This window comes from Panthera pardus, unplaced genomic scaffold, assembly GCF_024362965.1.
Source record: "Panthera pardus isolate Hobbes unplaced genomic scaffold, ASM2436296v1 HiC_scaffold_11, whole genome shotgun sequence".
Classification (NCBI taxonomy): Eukaryota; Metazoa; Chordata; class Mammalia; order Carnivora; family Felidae; genus Panthera; species Panthera pardus.
In genome coordinates this window covers 40,849,821-40,871,765 of record NW_026526666.1, presented here as the reverse complement: position 1 = coordinate 40,871,765, position 21,945 = coordinate 40,849,821, and the positions used below count along the sequence as shown (strand labels likewise).

General features: G+C 35.9%; 1 protein-coding gene across 3 annotated transcripts in view; it reads right to left on the bottom strand.

The window, feature by feature from the left end:
• Nucleotides 1-10,693: 10,693 nt before the first annotated feature.
• ADGRL4 (adhesion G protein-coupled receptor L4) overlaps nucleotides 10,694-21,945 on the bottom strand; it is a 110,311-nt gene continuing 99,059 nt past the window's right edge. For 2 of the 3 annotated variants that reach the window (XM_019413914.2, XM_019413915.2), the window contains 3 exons: nucleotides 14,236-14,327; nucleotides 12,475-12,643; nucleotides 10,694-12,116 (listed from right to left, as the gene is read on the bottom strand). In XM_019413914.2, coding sequence (XP_019269459.1) covers nucleotides 12,054-12,116; nucleotides 12,475-12,643; nucleotides 14,236-14,327 — 324 coding nt within the window. In that variant the 3' untranslated portion in view covers nucleotides 10,694-12,053. The remainder of the gene's footprint in view (nucleotides 12,117-12,474; nucleotides 12,644-14,235; nucleotides 14,328-21,945) is intronic. The other variant, XM_019413917.2, reaches the window with a different exon arrangement.

Sequence of the window (21,945 nt, the reverse complement as noted above, 5' to 3'; positions counted from 1 at the left end):
AGCAAAGTTTATTCTTCATTACAGATCACGTAACAGAAGAAAAAATAAGGATTTTAGATATCATGAAGCAGAATTTATATATGCATGGTAGTGACAGTATTTACCAGTGCTGAAAGAATACACACTCTGATATTTTTTTTTTTCACACTCTGAGATTTTTAAAGAGCTTACAAATTTTCTTTGTTTAAGTTGATTATAAGTTATAATATGTTTCAGTATTTTGTAACACAAACTTTTTAATAAGAAATGTGCTTCAAATGGTCAATTTTTATATTTGGACATTTTAGTTGTTGAAGTCTTTCTATATTATCACGCGCCAGTCTTTATAGGCTGTTGTTTAGCTCTAACATTGTATGAAAGAGAATAGCCCCGCAGGTGGTCTTTCCCTCATGGGTGTATTCTTCCAAGGGTCATAATCCTTTAAAGTTAGCTTACCATTTCTTGCTTATAAAATGATATTTTTTGTGTGTTTTGGTTTTTCAGTGATTGGGTTATTACATAAAGCTCTCTTCATTGGTTTTCATTAGCTTACAGTACTTTCAAAATGCCACCTCTTGAAAACAAATTTAAGTAAAAGCTAAGTAGCTTTATCTTCATTTCAAGCATATTTTGTGCCTGTAGTGCCACCAAAAGGCAATGGCCACCTACTTGGGGATACAGCTTATTAGAGACAGAATGCTAAAGGAAGACAGGCTAACTTTTGGTGGCGGCTATTTTCCCTTTAACAATGAAAGGCATAAGCTATGGTTAAGGCCACACGATGATGTGTGCGGTGTTCAGAGACTGTGTTGCTTGGGTGGTTTCAGAGGAAAACACTTTCTGAATGTAGGATTTTTCACTCTCCCCCTATTATCTCAGGCTGCCCCTGCTGGGTCTATAGGATGATTATGTCTGATTCAGTAGTCTGTAATACTCTCATCTCACTTGGAAGTGTTGCATACAAATCATCCATTAAAAGGGCAGACTAGAAGATAACACTGAATGCGGTTTTAAGATTCGGTAGATGCCTTTTCAATTTTGTGTAGCTTCAGGGGAGGCATCCCTGCAAACTGCTTTCATTTAAAGCTTCTTTCATTTCCTCACTAATTCATAAGTTCATTTTCCATTAAGCACAACTTCATTATTTCCCTTTTCCTTTTGTGTCTTGTCAGAGTGAAGCAAGGACCTGAAAGTTCTTTATTTTCACGGGCAGCACACACTTCATTTTTGAATCAGTCATTTTGTCTTGAAAAAGTTCCTCAACTAGATCTAGGCTAGATGAAATCTAGTGTTAGCAGACCATCTGTTTTAGGTCCTAACCTTTTGACTCAGGTTGTCATGTAATAAGAAAACATGACATAGTTGAAGTTTGGGGTTACTAAATATATCAAACTTTTGAAATAGATTTCTTATATTTATAAATGTTTCTTTCTAATTTTTTTTGTATTAAATATTTGTCTTCCCTTATCTCTGGTCAGAAATATTATTTTGTAAATGGCGTCTACTGCCTAGAGCATTGAATTAACTAACATTAGGTCATTCACATTAATTTAGAAAATGTTACCTTGTCACTAATCTTACAACGGTTTGATTTAAAATAATATATTATGGGTAACATAAGATAATTTATATGCCATTTTATAAAAAGTAAATATTTTCATCTTAATTTTAGAATTGTAGTTTTTTTAAGAACTAATTTTTTGCAAATATGTTCTAAACTTGAAACTATTTTGAAAGGTATCAAGCAAGTGACAGAAAGACATTTATAGATTTTTACACTGACTTCAGATTTAAAATATTTTTTAATGTTTATTTTTGACAGAGAGAGAGAGGGGGGGGGGGAGAGAGAGGATGAGTGGGGGAGGGGCAGAGAGAGAGGGAGACACAGAATCCAAAGCAGGCTCCAGGCTCTGAGCTGTAAGCACAGAGCCCGACACGGGGCTCGAACCCACAGACTGTGAGATCATGACCTGACCCGAAGTCGGACGCTCAACCGACTGAGCCACCCGGGTGCCCCGACTTCAGATTTTATACTATAACCCGGAATTTAGTATTAGCATTACTTTATTTATAAAAGTTCACCTTGCTTGATATTTGCCTGTATACTGACCAGTGAGGATTTTAACTAAACTATTCTCAGGGTGCTACATATATGGTACAACTCTGGGCTTTCAATCACCCAATCATTTGTTATATTCTCTGGTTTATGCCCATGGTTTGCCTCTTTATAAACTCCTGAGTACTCTTATGTTGTTAATTTTACAAAGAATGCCGACTATATTCTTGGATTGATTGAATGAAAAGAGACATTATTTCATATATAACAGGTACTTAGAGTTTACTCTCAAATAGAGTACTACTCAGTATTTCTGAATGTGATAGAGTCAATAACTGTGGATGAATGACGGTAGAAGGATATGAAAACTGTATTGTATCATATCAGCACCCTCTAGTCCATGTTCTGTGCAGTTTCCCAAATCTTAATTGGTTATCCTGAGTTTAAAAAGGTATGGAAAAGCTATGTTAGACTAGCATCAACATTTTGGTTTGTGTGAGTGTGTGTGTTTAAAAAACAACAGTACTTCTCAAAAAATTTTCTATACTAAAAGAATTGACAGACTGATGCCCAGGGTCAGTGGCAGAATTGGATAATGGTCTGGGCAAACTGCACGAGTTTTTCAAAAATGTTCACTTGTGGAATACCTTTATTGTCTTATTTTTTCAAATAAGGCCCTATTACCATTAATCAGAATACTGGTGTTCAGAATACTAGGCTATAGTATGGGAAATACTGATATAGACCTGGATTTTTGAATCTACATTTGGATTAAGATACGATAGCAAACAATAGTTACCTGGGTCATATTACTTGGAACTTTTATAGCTTTATTGCTTTTACTGAATTGTTCTTTAGTGTGATTTCATTGGCTTACACTCAAGGACACTTGAGGAAAACAGTCCTATGAAATTCATTGCTTGGTCTAATGTAAGAATATTATGATACATAGATATTAGCAAGAATATAAAACTTACGACAGATTGTATTTTCCTAAAATGACCTCAATAAATATTTTCCATTTCCATATACTCTTATGCAATGTGACCTTGCCACTCCGCCATTAAAACATGGATCTCTTTCTTCAACCCCTTATATATGGGTGGGCTTTGCAACTGGCCGCTTTGGCAGAGGTCAACTGTATGACTTCAGAGGTTAGGTGATAAGAAGGCTTTCAGTCTCTACCAGGGTCTCTTGGAATGCTTGCTTTGGGATGCTTCCTCAAGGACCCCAGAACCCATGTTGTGTGAAACCCAAATGATGTGCAGAGACCACTAATGGATGCTTGGCTGGCAGCCCCTTTGGAGATGGTAGTGGACAGTTGTATAAGACGGCTGCAGCCCTGGAGAGCATCAGTCTGCAGCTTCATGAGATCCAGGGTGGGAGCTGTCTCACTGAGCCCCATCAACCAACAGAAATGTGAGAAACAGTAATAAATCCTTTTTTTTAAGGCACGTTTTAGAGTGGTGTTGTTATATGGCAAGGGATTATAGGACAGAACTTGAATGAATAAAGCACTCATGTTTAAAGTTCTTACCTCCATTTTATGACTGTACCTTTGTTTTTCCTTTGACAGAACTCTAGTATGTGTTTCACATTTATGCCATCTAGCTTCTATTTTATCCATCTTTGTAAAGTGCCTTAAATTCATTTTGTAAGAGGTTTCAATGGACATAATTCTTCGTGTATAAAATTCACATCATGTCCAAGTCAAAATTATATATATTAATCTACTTACCTTTTTGAATTTTATAAAGAAAATGGAAGCATGCTAAGAAACAACACTGTACTCATAGTCTCAAGGAAATTGAGATTTGGTGAGCAAAAGAGAGCTTCGTATTCAACTCGTCTCTACAAGTAGAAAATATGTTTGGCTATGTATTTCACTTATTCAAGCTCTGCATGCAAATCTACTTGGTAAAAAAAAAAATCACACAATACTAAACATGTCTTATGCTTTAGCACATAGAAGAATAAAAACTATGTTTCTGAACTCTGAGGCTCTGTTTATCAGAACGATGAGGTACGCAGATGAGGGAGACAGATAAAACAAAATGTCTGAATCCCTAAATTTACTAATAGAATTCTTAATTCCTTTATCTCAAAATTTTCAAAATCTGGTTTACTAAATATGGAAACTAGAAATCACCTTTATGTAAAAACAAATACATCTTATTTTTTCAGGAAACAATAATGAATAATATGTAAAAACAAATGCATCTTACCTATGACTAACAGACATTTATTAAAGAACATTTCTCCTTTCCCACTGAAAATTCCTGTATTATTGTTTTTCTCAAGTATTAAAATAGCTCATTTGCTTTTGCCTCTAAAGAAATCAAGACTGTGTTTTAAGGAACATGGTTTCTATGGTTTTACGTTCAGCAAGAGCAAACGAAATGACTACAAAAGTGTCCTGAACAAAGAACACGAAGTATCCAAATAATGCCAAAATTTTTTCTCTCTCATCTGAAGGGATATATGGAAAGCTGAGAATACCAAATTATCTTTGCTTATGTACACTGTTGTTTTTTTTTTATTTTTTTTTTAACGTTTATTTATTTTTGAGACAGACAGAGACAGAGCATGAACAGGGGAGGGTCAGAGAGAGAGGGAGACACAGAATCTGAAACAGGCTCCAGGCTCTGAGCGGTCGGCACAGAGCGGGACGCGGGGCTCGAACTCACGGACAGTGAGATCGTGACCTGAGCCGAAGTCGGACGCTTAACCGACTGAGCCACCCAGGCGCCCCAGCTTATGTGCACTGTTTAAAGAGATTATACTTTTCAAGTTCAAGTAAATGCTAATACTATCTATATTTAAGTAAAAATATATTGACGTACCTTTGCACAGGAAAGCTATTTTAATCCAACTGTAGGACATTAGCCCCAGAGGGGCAGAGATTTTACATGTAGAGAGCAGTGTGAGGCCTGGGCTGCACCCCTACTTCAAAGATACGGGTCAATAACATTAAGCCTTAGAAATTCTCTCCGCCATCCTACCAGCCTCACAGAGCATGGCAGTGAAATTCGAGGTTGGAGGTTTTCAATGGGGCAGGGTGGGAGTTGAGAAGGCAAATAAGGAGGTGGTAGAAACTAGAGACAGTAACTTTATCATTACCGATTTTTATTTTTACTGTTTCCTTGCTGTTTCAGATGCAACTGGCTGATCAATCAGTACTGTAGAAATCCGCACGCTGAACAAGAGATTTATGTCTATTTTTTATTAGTTGGGTTTTACCAGTGAATTCTACCACACACCTAGAACCGCTGCTGGCACCTAGTAGGTGCACAATCAAGAGCTGTTCACCCAGGTTATAATACTAATAGCTAATCCTTCAATGTCACTTGCTATATGCCAAACACTGTAGTCATTATCTTCCATATATTAAGCGATACAATTCTCACAACGGCGTTATAAGACAGGTACTGTCCTTATCTCCATTTCTGAGATGAAAAACTAAAACACATGGCTGTAACTTGCCCAAGATCCTATGTCACTGGAGGTAGAAATAGAACTCTAGCCCTGGCAACCAGCCTGTGGAGTCTGGTGCCAGTATCGGCGACACTGCCGTGCCTCTCTGCACGTTAAGTCCTGGGACGTGAAGGTGGCTGTTTACTTATGCATTCCTTTAGCGGAATCTGAGAAATTGATCTGAGTGGGAAGATCAAATTGGGGAGCACTGAGGTGGTTCTACAGAGGAGACGGGTGGCACAAGAAACAGTGTTGCTTTGTATAATTACCTTCCCCACTCAGGTCGCATAAGGTCTGGCAGAAAAGCCTCCTACATAAGATTGAGTGAAAGATGTAGTTGTCATGATCGCCGAGCAGGCTGAAGTGACAGAGTAAATGACCTCGCTGGAACAGTGCGCTCTCCAGGAGCCAGGATGCACAGAAAACCAGAAGAATTTTAGGGTAATTTGAACAATATTTTCAGGGATGGCAGCACAGGTTTCTTTCTTCGCAGCAGGCAGGGAGTCCTTTTTAGGGCTCTGTTCTTATCACCTAAAACTTCCAAAGCTTAACTGACTGCCAGGATAATTAGCCCCCCTGCATACTGGAGGTTCTTTTAGATCCACTTCCGATACATTAACGAAAAGAAAGAAAATAATCATTTTCAGGTTGAACAGCCTGGCCCTTGGATTCTGATATATGGCAAATTGCAGCCCAACAGGAAACGAAACCACGTTTCTTTAGGACAATTTTGAAAGAAACCTATGATTTTTTTCCCTTATGTTTGAGTGCGTAAAATGGTAATATACATTATAGATTTTAGTATTTACGATGCTTCCAAATGGGGGGTTGGAATCAGAATCACGGCACATTGGTACCGGAACAGATCGACTGACGCCAAACCAACCCTCTCATTTTATATTAATCACAACCACCACACGCACCTGTGGTGCGTCACGTCTGAATGAAACACCAAGTAGAATGCCCCGTACTTTCAGATTGCCTACTCATCTTAACGCTTGCTCAAGCCTTCAGTCTAGGGTAAATGATTCAAATCCTTTTCGCTTATAATGCTCAAGGAGATTTGTGGATCTCAAATCCATGGTACGGTTTCACTGAATACTTACAAGAAATAACAAGGAACCTCTACATCAAAGAAAGGGTTACAGTGTTTTGTCTTATCAACACAAGCCCACATCTATCAGAGGAAAAAAGATGGCTGTTGGCATTTGGTATTTTCGTCAACAAAACCAAGGCATACAGCATAGAGAACATTACTTCTGAAAGATACTGAAGTCTTCTAATGTATTACTGTATTAGTCCAAATTGCACATCAGCTGTACAATTTATGGTCCATCCTCAATACTGAATATTATTTAGTCACCCAAAAAGAGTGAGCTATACCTGTTAGCTTCCCAAGTGAGAAAAATAGGTAGAAGAGATGTTTTTATAATGTAATCTCATATTAATGATTTGAATATGATGATATAAACAGGAAGAACAATATGGAAGAATATGTAACAGGTAATTAAAGTGAATTGCCTAGCTGAGGGTGTGAGTGGGGATGAGAGATAGAAATAAATGTGCAAGGAAGTGGCAATCAAGCAAAGAGAAAAGAAGAAAAGCATTTCACCTTAAAACGTGTGCTGTGTGCATTTCAAATTGCACATGCATATAGAAAAGACATATCAAAATGCCATGTTAAAAAAGCATGTCGTCACCCAAGAGAACATAATTATAAACAGGAATACAGTCCTCATACTATATGAGTTTATGGCCATGGAATGGTGGACCCTCCTATCCGAGAATATGAGCAAGTTCCTGAGTTCACACGAGGGAGCAGAACGAGCTGGGCTTTCAGTTTGAACATGAACTTTGCAAGTTCCCAGCTCTGTGATATCAAGTACTGTTCACATTGAAAAATGAAGATAGAATTGCATATGTTACTGTGAAAATTAAATGAGATCATGCAATGCAATAATTGAAAACTGTAGCAAGTTTTGGGGAGAAATAATTTTTTCCTCCTTTAAATGCCTTTTCTAAGTGATTTCTCTCCTAGCTGTCTTTTAAAACCTAGAAGTTTTAAGTTTGAACACTGCGTGACAATTTCACAATGACTCCTATCAAGTATTATGTTATCTTGTACACTCTCTATGTGGTATAGCTGTAGTAGATTGGGGAAATCGACAAGGACCAAATTGATCAGAGAGGCTTCGTGGAGGGAGATTTTGAATGACGTGTGGAATTCTCATGGGAGTAGACATTCCAGGTAAAGTAAAAACCTGAACAAGGGTACTCTTTCTGGAACCATAATTTGTGTTTTCTTCAAAGATTTCATGTTGGAGAAATTAGAGAATGATGTTGGTAATGCAGAGTTATTGTCTAACTTTAGGGAAGTGGCATTGAATTGAAAGGGACTAAAGAGATGATGTTATCAAATTATTAAGTACTCTTTGTTGGTTATGTCTAGCGTGTAGATTGTGGAGTACTTGCTGATAGATTTTTTTAAAACACTTTTCCTAATTGTTATATTGTGTATAGATACATTTATATAAATATATTTCTATTGTGTGTAAATATATTTATTTATATACAGTGTAATCAGTCAAGCAACTTTTTTTTTTTTTTTTTTTTTTTTTTTTTTTACAATTGGGACATTATTATATCCAGTTAATAGCAAATTTTCATGGGGAATTTATCTTATACTTCTTTGGTGTCCATTCTTCTCATTGTTTGAAGCCAACCTTAAAGTATCAAATTCTTTGACTGAATCCTATAACCTTGTCTCATTCCCGTATATTTATCAAGTAAAGAAGAGTTTGTAAATTAATATGACAAAACTTGTGATGCGTTTTAGAGGTTGAGGAAATTGAATCTAAAATCCTAATATTTACCTCACTCACCATCAAACAAGGAAGTGAGTGTTACATGAGGAATAACAGCCAAATGGAAAATAAATCACTACTTTATTAGCAGTTTGGCAAGCTCCTTACAAATCCCCAAAGAAGATCTTTCCTGGAAAAACTGAGGTAAAGCCATATTCTGAGCTCACGTCTACACTGGTAGCCTAATCCTTCTGCCTGCTGTACCTCACCAATTTGAGATTGCTGGGCCATATCTTCCCCTGAACACTCTAACAGAGACAAGCATCGAGGGCTTTACCTGAGAAAGCCAGTTCACTGAATGGGCTTCCAGGTGGAATACTAAAGCAAAAGGCCAGACTATTCAGAGGGTCCAGACTCTCTTATATCAGTCATATGATCACAAGGCAGCAGAGGGCAGTAACACTGATTCATGAAGCAAAAAGGAGAAAAGGTTCCTGTCCTCAATGAAGAACAAAAGTAGGCACAATGAATGTCCTGAGTTTGGTCTAAACAATTGCAATACAATGTAATGAATATTAAAATAGGATAAGTACTAGAGAAAGTGCTGACACAAAAGTGGAAGTGATTAATTCCTCGCATGAATCCAGGAAGGCTTCATAGAGAAGATACGTTCAAGATACATGTAAAGATACATTAGGGATAAATAATGTTTGTCAGAGTAATGATGTTCACAAGGAGGAAATTCTAGGAATTGGGAATTTGGTAACTCATGGTAAGTTTTGGGAAAAAGAAACAGTTTGGTGTGACTAAAGAAATTTTCAGAGGGAAAAAAGTAAAAACTGAAAGGTCTGAAATCTTATTGTTGGAGGAGGTCATCAAGAAGACTTGACATGTGGTTGACCTGCAAGCTGGACATGGGCACTTGGAGGCTCCTCACCCCTTCACTGTCCTTGGAATGTACATCCTGCTTGTCTTCAGTGCTCCAAGAAGATACCCCAACAATGCAGTCTTGAGATTGGAATGTGGCATTGAGACCATCTGGATGGTATATGTGACAGTCTCTATATAAACTTTTTTTTTTAACTTTTTTTTAATGTTTATTTTTGAGACAGAGAGAGACAGAGCATGAATAGGGGAGGGTCAGAGAGAGGGAGACACAGAATCTGAAACAGTTTCCAGGCTCTGAGCTGTCAGCACAGAGCCCGACGCGGGGCTCGAACTCACGGACCGCGAGATCATGACCTGAGCCGAAGTCGGCCGCTTAACCGACTGAGCCACCCAGGCGCCACTCTATATAAACTTTTAAGATTTGATGGGTGGGTGTAAAGATCTACTTATTTGTGGCAACCTAAGACAAATCCCATAAGACAAATTTTCTTGCTTATTGAACCTGCCTTGTACCAATCTGGAGTGGCCTGCCTCTTTCTTCGGTCTCACCCTGTCCTCCACATATGGGGGCTGTTTCAGAAGCCACCCAGGAGGCTCCTAAGGAGGTTTGAACAGTATGCTAAAGAATACAAGCTTTATCCAATAATATCTAAGGGACGGTTGATAAAAACAAGACACTAGAGTCAAGGTTTGTCCTAATGATATGAATAGTTGATTATCTCTAAAGATGTTATACATATTTCCATAATATTCCCTATGGTAGCTATAACAAATTATCAAAAATTATCAATAAACTTGTGACAAATTTTCAACAAACTTGGTGGCTTAAACAATATACCTTTATTATCTTACAGTTCTGGAGGTTAGAAGTCCAAAATAGGTCAGCCTGGGCTAAAATAAGCTAAAAGGTATCAGCACATCTACTTCCTTTTAGAGGCTCTAGGGAAGAATCTGTTTCCTTGTCTTTTTCAGCTTCTAGAGGCTGTGAAGTTTCCTTCATTTGTAGACTTCAGAAGTCTTCAAAGCCAGCAACAGCTGGTCAAGCCATCTCCGGCTGTGTCACTCTCTCGTGCTCTCCTTTCTCCCTTTCTCATTCACAAGGACGCTTGTGGTGACACTGGGCCCACCTAGATAATCCAGGATGATGTCCCCATGTCAAGGTCAGCTGATTAGCGATCTTAATTCTTCTCTCCATGTAACCTAACATAGTGGCCACAGATTCTGAAGATTAGGGTGTGAGAGTATTGGGAGAGCTATTATTCTGCCTGCCATACATCATTCGTATGTATCGATTGAACAGATTAGTTTTTCAATATCACATGCTTATAACCCTGTTCTATAATGACAATGGTAATAATAGGTCACAGGCTTAGCATATAAGAGATCAGAAGATATAATGAAAATTTATCATGGATTCTCTAAAAATGTGTAGGGACATATTGGCAGGTAGCTCATCTTTCTTGAGAAAATGACTCAGCAAACAGTAGCTGTATTCATTTAGATAACATTTTATTTGTTAGAGCAAGTTTTGACAGACTTCATTTTAAAAGCTGGAGAAATTAAAATCACAACATTTAGTGTGTTGGCATACTTCTACAGGCAGGTGCAGACAATTACATATTTTTGAAATAAAATCCCTGCTTCCACATTTTAATGAGAAGATTTGAGGATAGATAGAAACCATACATTTAAGCAGATATGCTTTAATAGATAGTAGAAAACTGTCAGAAAATATATCCACTGTGAACATTTCTACAGTTCTCAGTGATTCCTTTGTTATAAATAACATTTTTAAATGTGTACTTTTCTGAACAGAAAAAAATGGCAATTCACTTTCTGAATACTTTCATATTTACAATGCCCTTTTAAAAATAGTAAGTTAAAAGGGAATATTGTCATGTGAACTATAATATTTCCAAAATTAAAAGAAATAAAGAACTCAAGTATACTAGCCTAATGAGATCCAATATTATTCACTACACTGAAAGGTTATAGAAGAGAATACTTCAATTTTTATATACACTATTTTTACATTTACAGCCATGAAAAATATTATAGTTTGACACATTTATGTATTTCTGATTAAAGATTTGAAGTTATAATCTATGAAATTAGTATGGAAACAGCACATACCTCCTTATGATGTTAACCCAAAAACCAGAACATAATTGCCTGCCTTTTCATTTGTAAAGTTTTATGGGGTTTTTTCGAATATTAGGAAAGAAAATAAATATAGAAAAGGTCTAAGTTGTTTTAGTCTAAATTTAAGTTCAGAAAAATTCGTGCAATGGTAAGAAGTGTTTATTCAATTATTTCATCTATAATTTCTCATTTAGTTTACAAAAAAACAAGCTTACTCAAAATACATCTCATTGTTATAATAGCCATTTCCCATTTACTGCTTTACATTCTGCCCCTTCATTCTCTCATATTCCACTTTCTGTAACAGAGCTCATTACTAAGGTGATAGGGGACTAGTTTCAAAGGCAACATGAGTCACAAAAATATCAATCCAGTGGTTTCCTTCAGGACATTCATATATTTCTTGTGTTAGAAAGAAAGTCTTTCCTTGGGCGCAGTGATATCACTCCTGAGAAACCAATTACTTTTCAAATATTTGCAATACTATTTTGACATAACTAACTATGTCATGTGGGAAAGCAAACTATAGCTATATGGTACATAATTATGGTATCTTATCTACAGTTTCTACACTGTAAACAGAAAAATGGATTTAAAATACTTATCTAGTAATTAATAATTAGATCATTGATTCAAGTCATTTTTATACATTGGCCATCCACAGCTTGGTTTTCTTATGTAGAGCAAAAATTATCCATAGTTCTCTATTTTTACCTTAAACATCCAAAACAACAAGGGACATTTTTGAACAATCTATAATATTCTTCTTGGATCTAAAAAGAAGAAAAAAAAAAGAAATGTTAAACATAATTGCAATGGTCACATCAAATTATTTTCAAATCACATTAAATTGTTATATTTCGTTTTCTAAAGTATGATTTTCTCATTATCTGTCAGAATATGCTTAAATTAATATAAGCTATGTTTACATTCCTAAGAGCAAGTTTTTTTTAAAGCATATTTCCATATGAACAGATAGATGTTCCAATTATTTTGATACTAAAATGTACTGCATTAGGCAATAAAGACAGCACAAATCCATGAGAATAAGAATTTTTATCAATTTGGTAGCCGATGCTACATGAATATGCTATAGGGTTGACCGCAATTATAATAAAAGAAACGGCTTACTTTTCTAGATAAGACACACAGGAATAAGAAGATGAACATCCCCTGGAAAGCATTGCTGACGGTGAAGAGGTAAGCTGTTACCACTGATGCGTGCACGACATGGAGAACCCCGAAGATCCAGGTGGTGCCGAGAAGGAACAGGAGAGCAAGGGCTCCTCTGGCACAAGACCTGTAACACATTTGAAATGTTTCGGTTAAGAAAATGACATAGACTCAACACATCCCTAAACTCCTCAAATTATGTGGGAAATGGCTTTTCGGTACAATTAAGAAATCTTCTGCAAAGACCAATAAGGATTTTGAAACTGATACATCATGCTAGTTACGTGGGACAGCCTTTAGGGTATGTTACTGCACCATGACAGGGATGCACTTCCAAAATGAAGGCAACGCTATTAAAATATGGTATTTTTCAAGGAATTTCCTTAATCTTTAAAAAAAAATTTTTTTTAAAGTTTACTTACTTTAGAGAGAGAGAGAGAAAGAGAAGGGGAGGGGCAGAGAGAGAGGAAGACACAGAATGTGTAGCAGGCTCCAGGCTCTGAGCTGTCAGCACAGAGCCCGAGGCGGGGCTCGAACTCAAGAACTGTGAGATCATGACCTGAGCTGAAGTTGGCCACTTAACCGAGAGAGCCACCCAAGCGTCCTGGAATTCCCTTAATCTTAAAATATTTTTATCTAGTATACTGCAGTGTATGTGCTTTGATTTCAAATCAAATGTTGTAATAATTCCTGAAGGTAAGATATCTATCTGTTAGGGAGCATTTTCCCTAAGAAACCTTGCAAAGTATACCGGGTGGACTTGGGTGAGTACATGTGCATGACATCAAAGGAAGGTTCTGCTTTCCTTTCAGGTTTAGTAAAGAAGAAAGCATAAGATATAAAACTAGATTCTTTTTTCTGCTGTTACAATACAGTTACCTCAAAATAAATTCATGTCAGAATACCGCTTTCTTAAAAATTAAAAAAAAAATACATGCACATACTCTTACATATTTTCAACTTACTGCCTATGACTTCTGGTAAAACAACATTCAATCCTGCTCACTGAGGACATTGCTTTGAAAATGAGGGAACTAATGATTATTTTCTTATTCATTCTTTGTCCAATCATTCTCTCCTGCAGAAGATGTTTTAGCAGTATACCTCAGAAAATGAGTCATTTTCAACTTTATTAAAACCAGCACACTACATGAAGCTATGAATGGAGAGGAGTAAAAGAAAGTAATCGATCAAACATTTGCTAAATCCTAACTATAAATCTTGTGTAAGGTATTGAAACTACAGGAGTGTTTCCAAGCAACACAAACGTTAGTCGTTTCTAATGTTCCCTATAGTACACTTCAGTTTTTCCTGAACAAACCATTTTCGAGGTCTCAATAAATCAGTTTTAAAGAGAGGGTTGAAGGAAAAATCATGGCAGCATGCAAAGTAGGAGTCACAAGAAAGAAACACAGTTACTAAGCTCTGAGGAATGTTTTCCAAAGAAAATCGCTAAGGCCAATTTTTGCCTTAAAACACAGCCATCATCTTTTCTTTCAAAGGGGATTATGTTAGAAAAGATGGCTTTACTTACCATTTAATCTGTGGTGATTATAGTCTTATTAAACATATTTAAAATGCTATTTGACAATAAGTTTTTTTAATATGGCAGAAGAAAGTTATAAAAAAAATTAAAAAATAGCCTTTCCAAGAGTTATTTGTGCCTTAAGGTACTCAATCTTTTAACTACTAAAGAAATAGAGTGAAAGAGACATTTACCTTATGTTCTCATAGCAACTAACTTCTGGTTTCAACCCTGCAGTGTGACGAAAAACTTTGTATATGATAAATCCAAAAGCCAAGAGATTAACCTGAGAAAATAAATGAATTTCAAAGAAAAGACCATTTTCATAGTAAATTAGATACATATAAAAGGAATAAATAAATAGTAAAGATTTCAAATAAGATGGAAACTAGAAAATCTTAGAACTTTTATGTATATTACAAAGTACAAACCCTCTGGTAGAAACAGATCTGGGGTTGATCTTTATAATATCACTGAAAATTGTTGGTACAAATGGTAATACAATTTGCCAGACTGTATTAAAAACAACATGTTCAAGAAACTTCTTCAGATGTATGATCACATCCACAGATTGATGATTATCAGCTGCTGCCAATAATAAGATTAATATGCACATTAAGTAAAATTTTGGTTTGAAAAACTTTGTGAACATTTGAGAAATCAAATTTTTCTTCATTCAATTGTGTGCTGTTTCTTCGATGAGAAGTGTTAGTGATAATTCTGTTAGCTTTTAAAAATTTAAACTGGAAAAAGATATCAGAGGGATTAGAAAACCCAACAAAACACCTTCAAATACCTAGAAAATGTTTGAATGTACTTTCTTTTGTATGGTTCATCTAGCAATGTCGCCTAATATTTATGCTGAAATTTCCTTCCCTTAGATTTAACCTCAGAATCTTTCAAAATATCAATCAATGAAAGAAATGTTTCTGAAGGCATATGTATTTTATTAATAAACATTTATCATTCTATTATTTATATTTCTTATTATGGGCTACAAGGAATGCACACAATTTTTACTCCTTTTAAAGTGACTGCTTATGAAAAGTTTCCTCTTTCCCGTATTTTTGGAAACCTTTAGGTCATATTTGTGGTCCCAGAAGACTAAATTAAGGGTACTTTTTAGTGTATGTCCACTTTAATATGAGAATACTAACAATAAAAATATTAAATATTATAAAAATAATTTGTAGATTAATCATTTATTGAATATATTTTATTAATCCAAACATTTTTTCAAAAGCCATTTTGTAAAAATAGCAAAATGCAGTATTTTAATCTAATTCTTATACTAGTATTTCAAGAGCTTATAGCTATGGAAAAAATTGGCTTTTTTCCCTTATATTCTAAGAAGTTTTGTATAACTTCTCAAAATTTACTAATTACTATTATAAATAGCAGTATGAAATAATGGGTCAGATAATTTCATATAGTCACTTCTCCATGGAGAAGTCCTTGAGAGAAAATCTTAGAGGGATGAGGGTCTATTCTGTTCTTTCTGCTTCCAAATGTCTATTACTTCTAATTATATGATTAATTAATTCCAAGTACAATAATTCTTTGATACAAAGAAAAGAATTCAGCAACTGTAGAGGGGGAGAGAAAGCATATTAAAATTGATTGAATTGATAGTTTCACCCTATCTTAGCTCAAATAACTAACTGAAATGATAATTTCATAATATTTAAGTTTGTAAGGAGACTATACTTATGAAGGAGGGATGCATCATATTTTCTAGGGTTTTATAGCTATAGCTTCTTTAAGTAAATTTGGAAACAACTGTATTTAATACTATAATTGTACGCATATGTTTTTAAGTAATAAAAAGTATTATAATTTGGCTAGTATAAATAGTATATGTCAAACCACTGTTGGTTTGAGTATTTTCGAAGAATTTTTATGAAGTATTTATATTGAATACGTCATCTCAGCAAAGAGTTGTGAGATAGCTTTAACAAAAAAATTGTTTTCTAGTTGCATACATTTTCCATGTGACTAATTTATAATATTAACTAAAGTTTCTTACACTGTTTTCAATAAAACAGGCTTGAAAAATAGTTGCTCATACTGCTATGTCTTCTCAGAAATACGTATATATTTGAAATGTTGTTCCACATCATTTTATAAGTATGTAAACTTATTCCCTATGGGTGATCCAGTTCTGGAAAGTACATTTTTGTGTCCAATAGGGAGAATGTTTACATACTTATAAAAACCAGGTGTTGCTGGACAAGCAGGAGACTAATTCCTATTTCATAATTTTATACTTCCCAATTATAAGAGAACACAGATTAAAATATATTTATCAAATGGTGTTACAGTTTTACGTAATGAATAAAATCACAAACATGTTGATTATATTATCCACATTCATTGGTACTAATTCAAATATATGAAGCTTTTTACATGTATTCTAAACATTTTATAAAGGGCTCAAGTCTCTGGGATAGTGGTGAGAGGTGGGTATATTAATGAACAAAACAGACATTGTCCTTTGTTTTCATAAATGTATTAAGACAATTCTATAGTAAATTATCACATAAATACTTATAAATCTACAAACTGTGATAAATGCTATCAAGTGACAAATGTGGGTTATTAGGAGAGACAAAACGAGGGTGGATTAAGATAAAGGTTCAGGAAGTACTTCTCTTAGGATTTAGTTTTAAACCAAGACTTAATAAGTTATAATACATTAGTAGATCAAAGAACCCATGAGGCTTGAGAGAGTTGAGGATATGGTATATGCTGAAGGAATTAGCAAAGGGGACTGGGGTGTAGTAAATAAAGGGAAGGGTAGTATGAAAAGAGGTGAGTGAAGTAGACAAGGCTGAATATTACTTAGATTTTATGTTAAATGCAAAGGATTTTAATTTATTCTTCCACTTCCCTTAAAAGAACACTTTTAAGCCTTTTCCGTAAGAAACTTACAGTATAATGGAAGAGATGACCAGTCAATTGATAGGTACAACACTATTCAGTAAGTGCCCAGTGACTGTTTGCATAGTAGTGTAAAATAACACAGGTAATGGCACACTAACATACGATTTCTAAGCCAATCTTGAATGACCAGTGAAGCCAAAGGAGGCAACGCAGAGAAAATAAGAGATTACTCAGTGTCTCAGTCATCAGATCTATCTATACATACTCATTTCCTTGGGTTATCAGACCCAATGGCTCAAAATATTATCCTTTTTTTGTTAATGTTTATTTATTTTGAAGGAGACAGAGTGTGAGTGGGGCAAGAGGCAGAGAGAGAGAGAGAGGGAGAGAGAGAATCCCAAGCAGGCTCTGTGCTGTCAGAGCCTGACGTGGGGCTCTGTCTCACGGTTAGTGAGATCATGACCTGAGCCGAGATCAAGAGTTGGATGCTTGACTCACTGAGCCACCCAGGTGCCCCTCAAAATATTATCCTTAACATCCTACCCAACTGCTTCAGTAGGTCTAGTAGGCATCAGGAGTTGAACATGTCAAAAACCAAGCTGCCTTTCTTCCCCCAAAGAACCTAGTTTTGCTTCAATCTCCTCACCTCAGAAAAAAAAAAAAAAAAAAAAAAGTTACCTCATCCTTCTAGAAGATCAGGCTTCTTCATGAGCAAACCCTTCTCCTCTACCTTTACAGCATATTCAGAATATGACTACCACTTACTGTCTTTGCAGTGCCTCTCCTGGGAGAGGCCACACTGTGTCTCATCTGGACTATTGCAAAAGCCCCCTAATTGGTCTCCCAGCTTCTGTCTTTGCCTTCTATTCTCACATTACAGCAGTCAGACTGATCCCTTTAAAATGTAAGTCAGACCATGTCTCTATTTACAACCTTCTGATGGCTTCTCATCTCACTCAGAGTTAGATCTAAGGAGTTCACAATGGCCTCTAGATTTGTCTCACTATACTTCTTCTCTCACGTCCTACATCTTTATCCTTTGATCTCGTCACTACATTCACATTGGATTCTCTGTCCTTCCTCCAGCCCACCAGCGTGCCCTAGGGTGGTTGTATTTGCCGGGCTTTCAGGAATTGCCAGGGCAAATTCCTTCACCACTCCTGTTTAAATGCCACCTTGTTACATACTGCCTCCCAGTGTATGTTTATTGAAAACTGAAACCCAAATGATAAAATCAGGCTTGAGTTCAATTCGATGGCAGTGTAAACCGTGACAGTATTCTCTACTGTTCTGGACAATGAAAATTCTGTATGCAAACACGTTCTTCCCTTGCCTTAGTCATTAGAACACTGACGAAATTCTTGACCAAACTTCAGTGAGCCTCCTCTGAGCTCTCTTCTCAACTAGGCCTCAGCATTTGGCTTCAGTGTCCATCTTTGCAGAGTTCAGTTTTATCAAGAATCCTGCTAAATCAGCCTAGAGAGAATCCTACCACCCTTGATATCTGGTCACTCTCAATATCTAATTAAATTCCTCACCACCCCCAACTTTGGTATCTGATCACACTGGCCTGCCTTTTAGCAAGAGTCCTGTTAAGTAAATTTAGCAAGAATTCTCCCTACCCTTGCAATCTGCTCTTAGTAATTTCCCACGCATCTCCTTTCCCCAACACACAACCTGATCCTTGGCTATAAATCTCCAGCTATATTTATTGTATTCAGAATTGAGCTGACTCTCTCTCCCCTATTGCAATAGTTTTGACACCTATCACAGTAGTCCTGAAAAAGTCTTCCTTACCAAATATAAGAATAGTTTTTTTCCTTAACAAAACTCAGAGACAAATCCACCATCATATTATAATATTCAGCAAATTTGGGGTAACGAAAAACTTACATTTGCTGCTTTTACACTGCCTGCATTCTCTCTTAATCCATAAATATATAAGCTACTTTAGATCCATGTTTAAATAGAGTGAAAAAACCATAACTAAAGAATCAGTGTCACCCAAAGGCACATGACTTTATTTACTTAGAGGTGGAAATTAAGTTGAAACTCTGCATTCTACATGGCAAGGAAAAATATTTTCAGGAGGGAATGTTTTATGAAATAAGTACAAATAGTCTGAGAAGATAAAAACAAAAGCCAAAACCAAGATTATATAGAATTAAAAGTTATTTCTGATCATGAGGAATGGTTTGCAATTATTCCAGAAGTAACGACTTTGAGGCTAGATAAATAACTGCATTTTAGGTTGAATAATTGGAAAGGTACTACTAGCACTGTGTTTATGGGCAATTCTGGCTCCATGATAACAGACTTGAATACTTGAGCGATTCTCTAAAATACAAGGAACATCATTAATATGAACCTTAATTAAGAAAATGGTGCCTTTCAAATGATTCACACTCTTGATCATTAATGTTTACCAATGTGTGATTTTATCAGCTGTGGTTCCCTTTTTATTTATCACTAAATATGAGTTCCATGAAAGCACAGGGGCTAATTAATGACCTACAATTGAACAGAGTCATTCATTATCCTTTTTGTTTCAATTTAAAAAAAAAACAGTTTTAGCTTGTCAATTAGGAGTCCTTAATACTTTTCTGGGAATAATAAGCAAGACAAGCACGTTAGGTGGCAAACAAGAACTCTGAAATTCATTGCCGCACTTGAGAATATAGAGAGAATGAAAATAGCTGCGAAAAAAAAATCACTCAAAATCATGAAAACTTAACCCTTGAGAGAAAGCAGTATTTTAAATTTAAAGTCATTCCCCTAGCTTCATCTTAAGGAATATTTATCTATACGGAGGTCTATTTCTTACCTTCGTTGATACGCGCAGTGGCTTCAAAGCCCGGCACACATGCTCTGATGTTTGATGGAGTGCATTAAAAATGTTTAAGTACCTTATTTTTTTTTTAAACAAAAAATTTACATAGATAAGCTGGGGAGAGAGCATGAGCTAATTCTGAAAGATTTAAACCTACAGGTACATTCAACCCAAGGGCTTCAAATTCAGACATCAAAATGAAGCATCCCAATCAGTCATTTTTCTTTTCTTAGTCTTTTTCTCAATAATTGATGAAGCCATCTATATGCTGATGTCAGATCTCACCAAAAAGAATGAGAAAATTTCTCTTACAGCACTTTTAGACCTATGCTTTAATTTTTCATATACATCAAATGGAATCTGGTTCATTTAAGAATGTGTCATGATTACAACTGCTATGTCCTTTCAAATAGTTTTATTACCTTTAAATTAACTGGCCTAGTTAATCTGCTTCTGCCATGGACAAAGGGTGGGTTTCTACTAGCCTACTGAGAGGGCACTAAAAGCAAAAACAAAACTCACAAAAAACAATGACTCATTTTCAGTCCCTAGATCACTGCTGAGATGGCTCAGTAGTTTGCAGTTGAAGCTTTAAAATGAGAAGATATTATCTCTTACCTAAAAAAAAAATTACTAGCTACACTGGAATCAAGTAGTCAGAGTTTTGTCTTCATTCAGATTTTATTCCTTAATTGGAATCACCCCTTACTTACTTACTATGCTAATTACAGAGTATCAGAAAAAATTAGAATATGTGGTAAGCAAAAAATGTACCCCTCTTCTGAGAAAATTGGCACAGCTAATGTCCGGAACCTGTGAATACAGCAGAAAGGATTGTGCAGATAGAATAAAGTTATGGGCTTTAAGTTATCCTGAATTATCCTGTTGGTTCCAATGTAAGCATGTGAGCCCTTAGAAATGAAAGAGAAAGGCAGGAGGGATTTAGCAGCGAGGTGCTACGGAAGAGAGGTGGGAGAGAGGAGGCAGAAGTGGAGGTCAGAGAGAACTGAAGACAAAGGAGGTCGTCAGTCAGGAAATGTGGGAGGCCCCTACAAATTGAGACTGACCTCTGTCCGACAGCCAGCAAGGAAATCAATTGCATGAAACTGAATCTGGCCAACAACCTGAAGAAGCGTGGAAACAAATTCTTCCCCCAGAGCCTCTAGAATGGCTGAGGCCTTAATTTTAGCCCGAGCGGGACTCTCAGAAGAAGAAACAGCTGAGCCATGCTGTACCCAGACTTTTGACCTCCAGAACTGTGAAACAGTAGATTTGTTGTTTTGCCACCAAATTTGTGGTAATTTGTTTTGACAGCAACAGAAATCTATGCAAGGTAAAAGACATGTAAATATAAAATATAAACAACATATATATATATATATGAAATACCCTAGAAATACTGTGTTTCCTATATTTTAAATAAAAATTTAAAATCCAGTTTAAAAAAATACGAACTTATCAATAACTCGTATTTATTATTGATGTTCTAGATATGTGGTGAATAATCAATTATACAAAAACCTATTTGTGGATTCTGTTTCTATGTTTCTTAGAAGATCAACACAAATTATAACTAGTACACAACTTCCTTTTCAGTAAGTCAGAAATACAGTTTATACCTTCAAGCCCCTGTCACGTTTTCTTCTGTATAACACACACTTTGATAAGCCCTTCTCATAGGGTTGTCTCATTAGTAAATAAAAGGACAAGATGCCTGTTAAATTTGAATTGCAGTTAGATGACAAAAACTTTTTTAGTATAAGTATCTCCCATACAATATTTGGGGCATGCTTAAAAAGTAATTTGTTGTTCATCTGAAATTCCAATTAATTGGGCACCCTGTGTTTTGTACGGCCACCACAACTCCATAGCTTTAAAATTATTTTCACATCTGATCTTTTTTGTAACCTGATGACACTAGCTTCTTAGTAGAAACCCCCAAGGACATCACCCTCTCCACATATGACAGCTTGAAAAGAGATCTCAAAGGAAGAGGGGGTAAATTTTCAGATGCTGCAATTGTTGTGGAACCAGAACATGTGTGTATGTGCGGAGACTGATAAAATATATAGTATACAGTGGACGAAAGCACATACAAAAGGTTTGAGCCCAGTAAAGAACACATCCTGGCCAGGCAGAACTTCCCATTAGAAATCCCTTGATGTGCACGGTGACAGTTATGCTGAGAAGT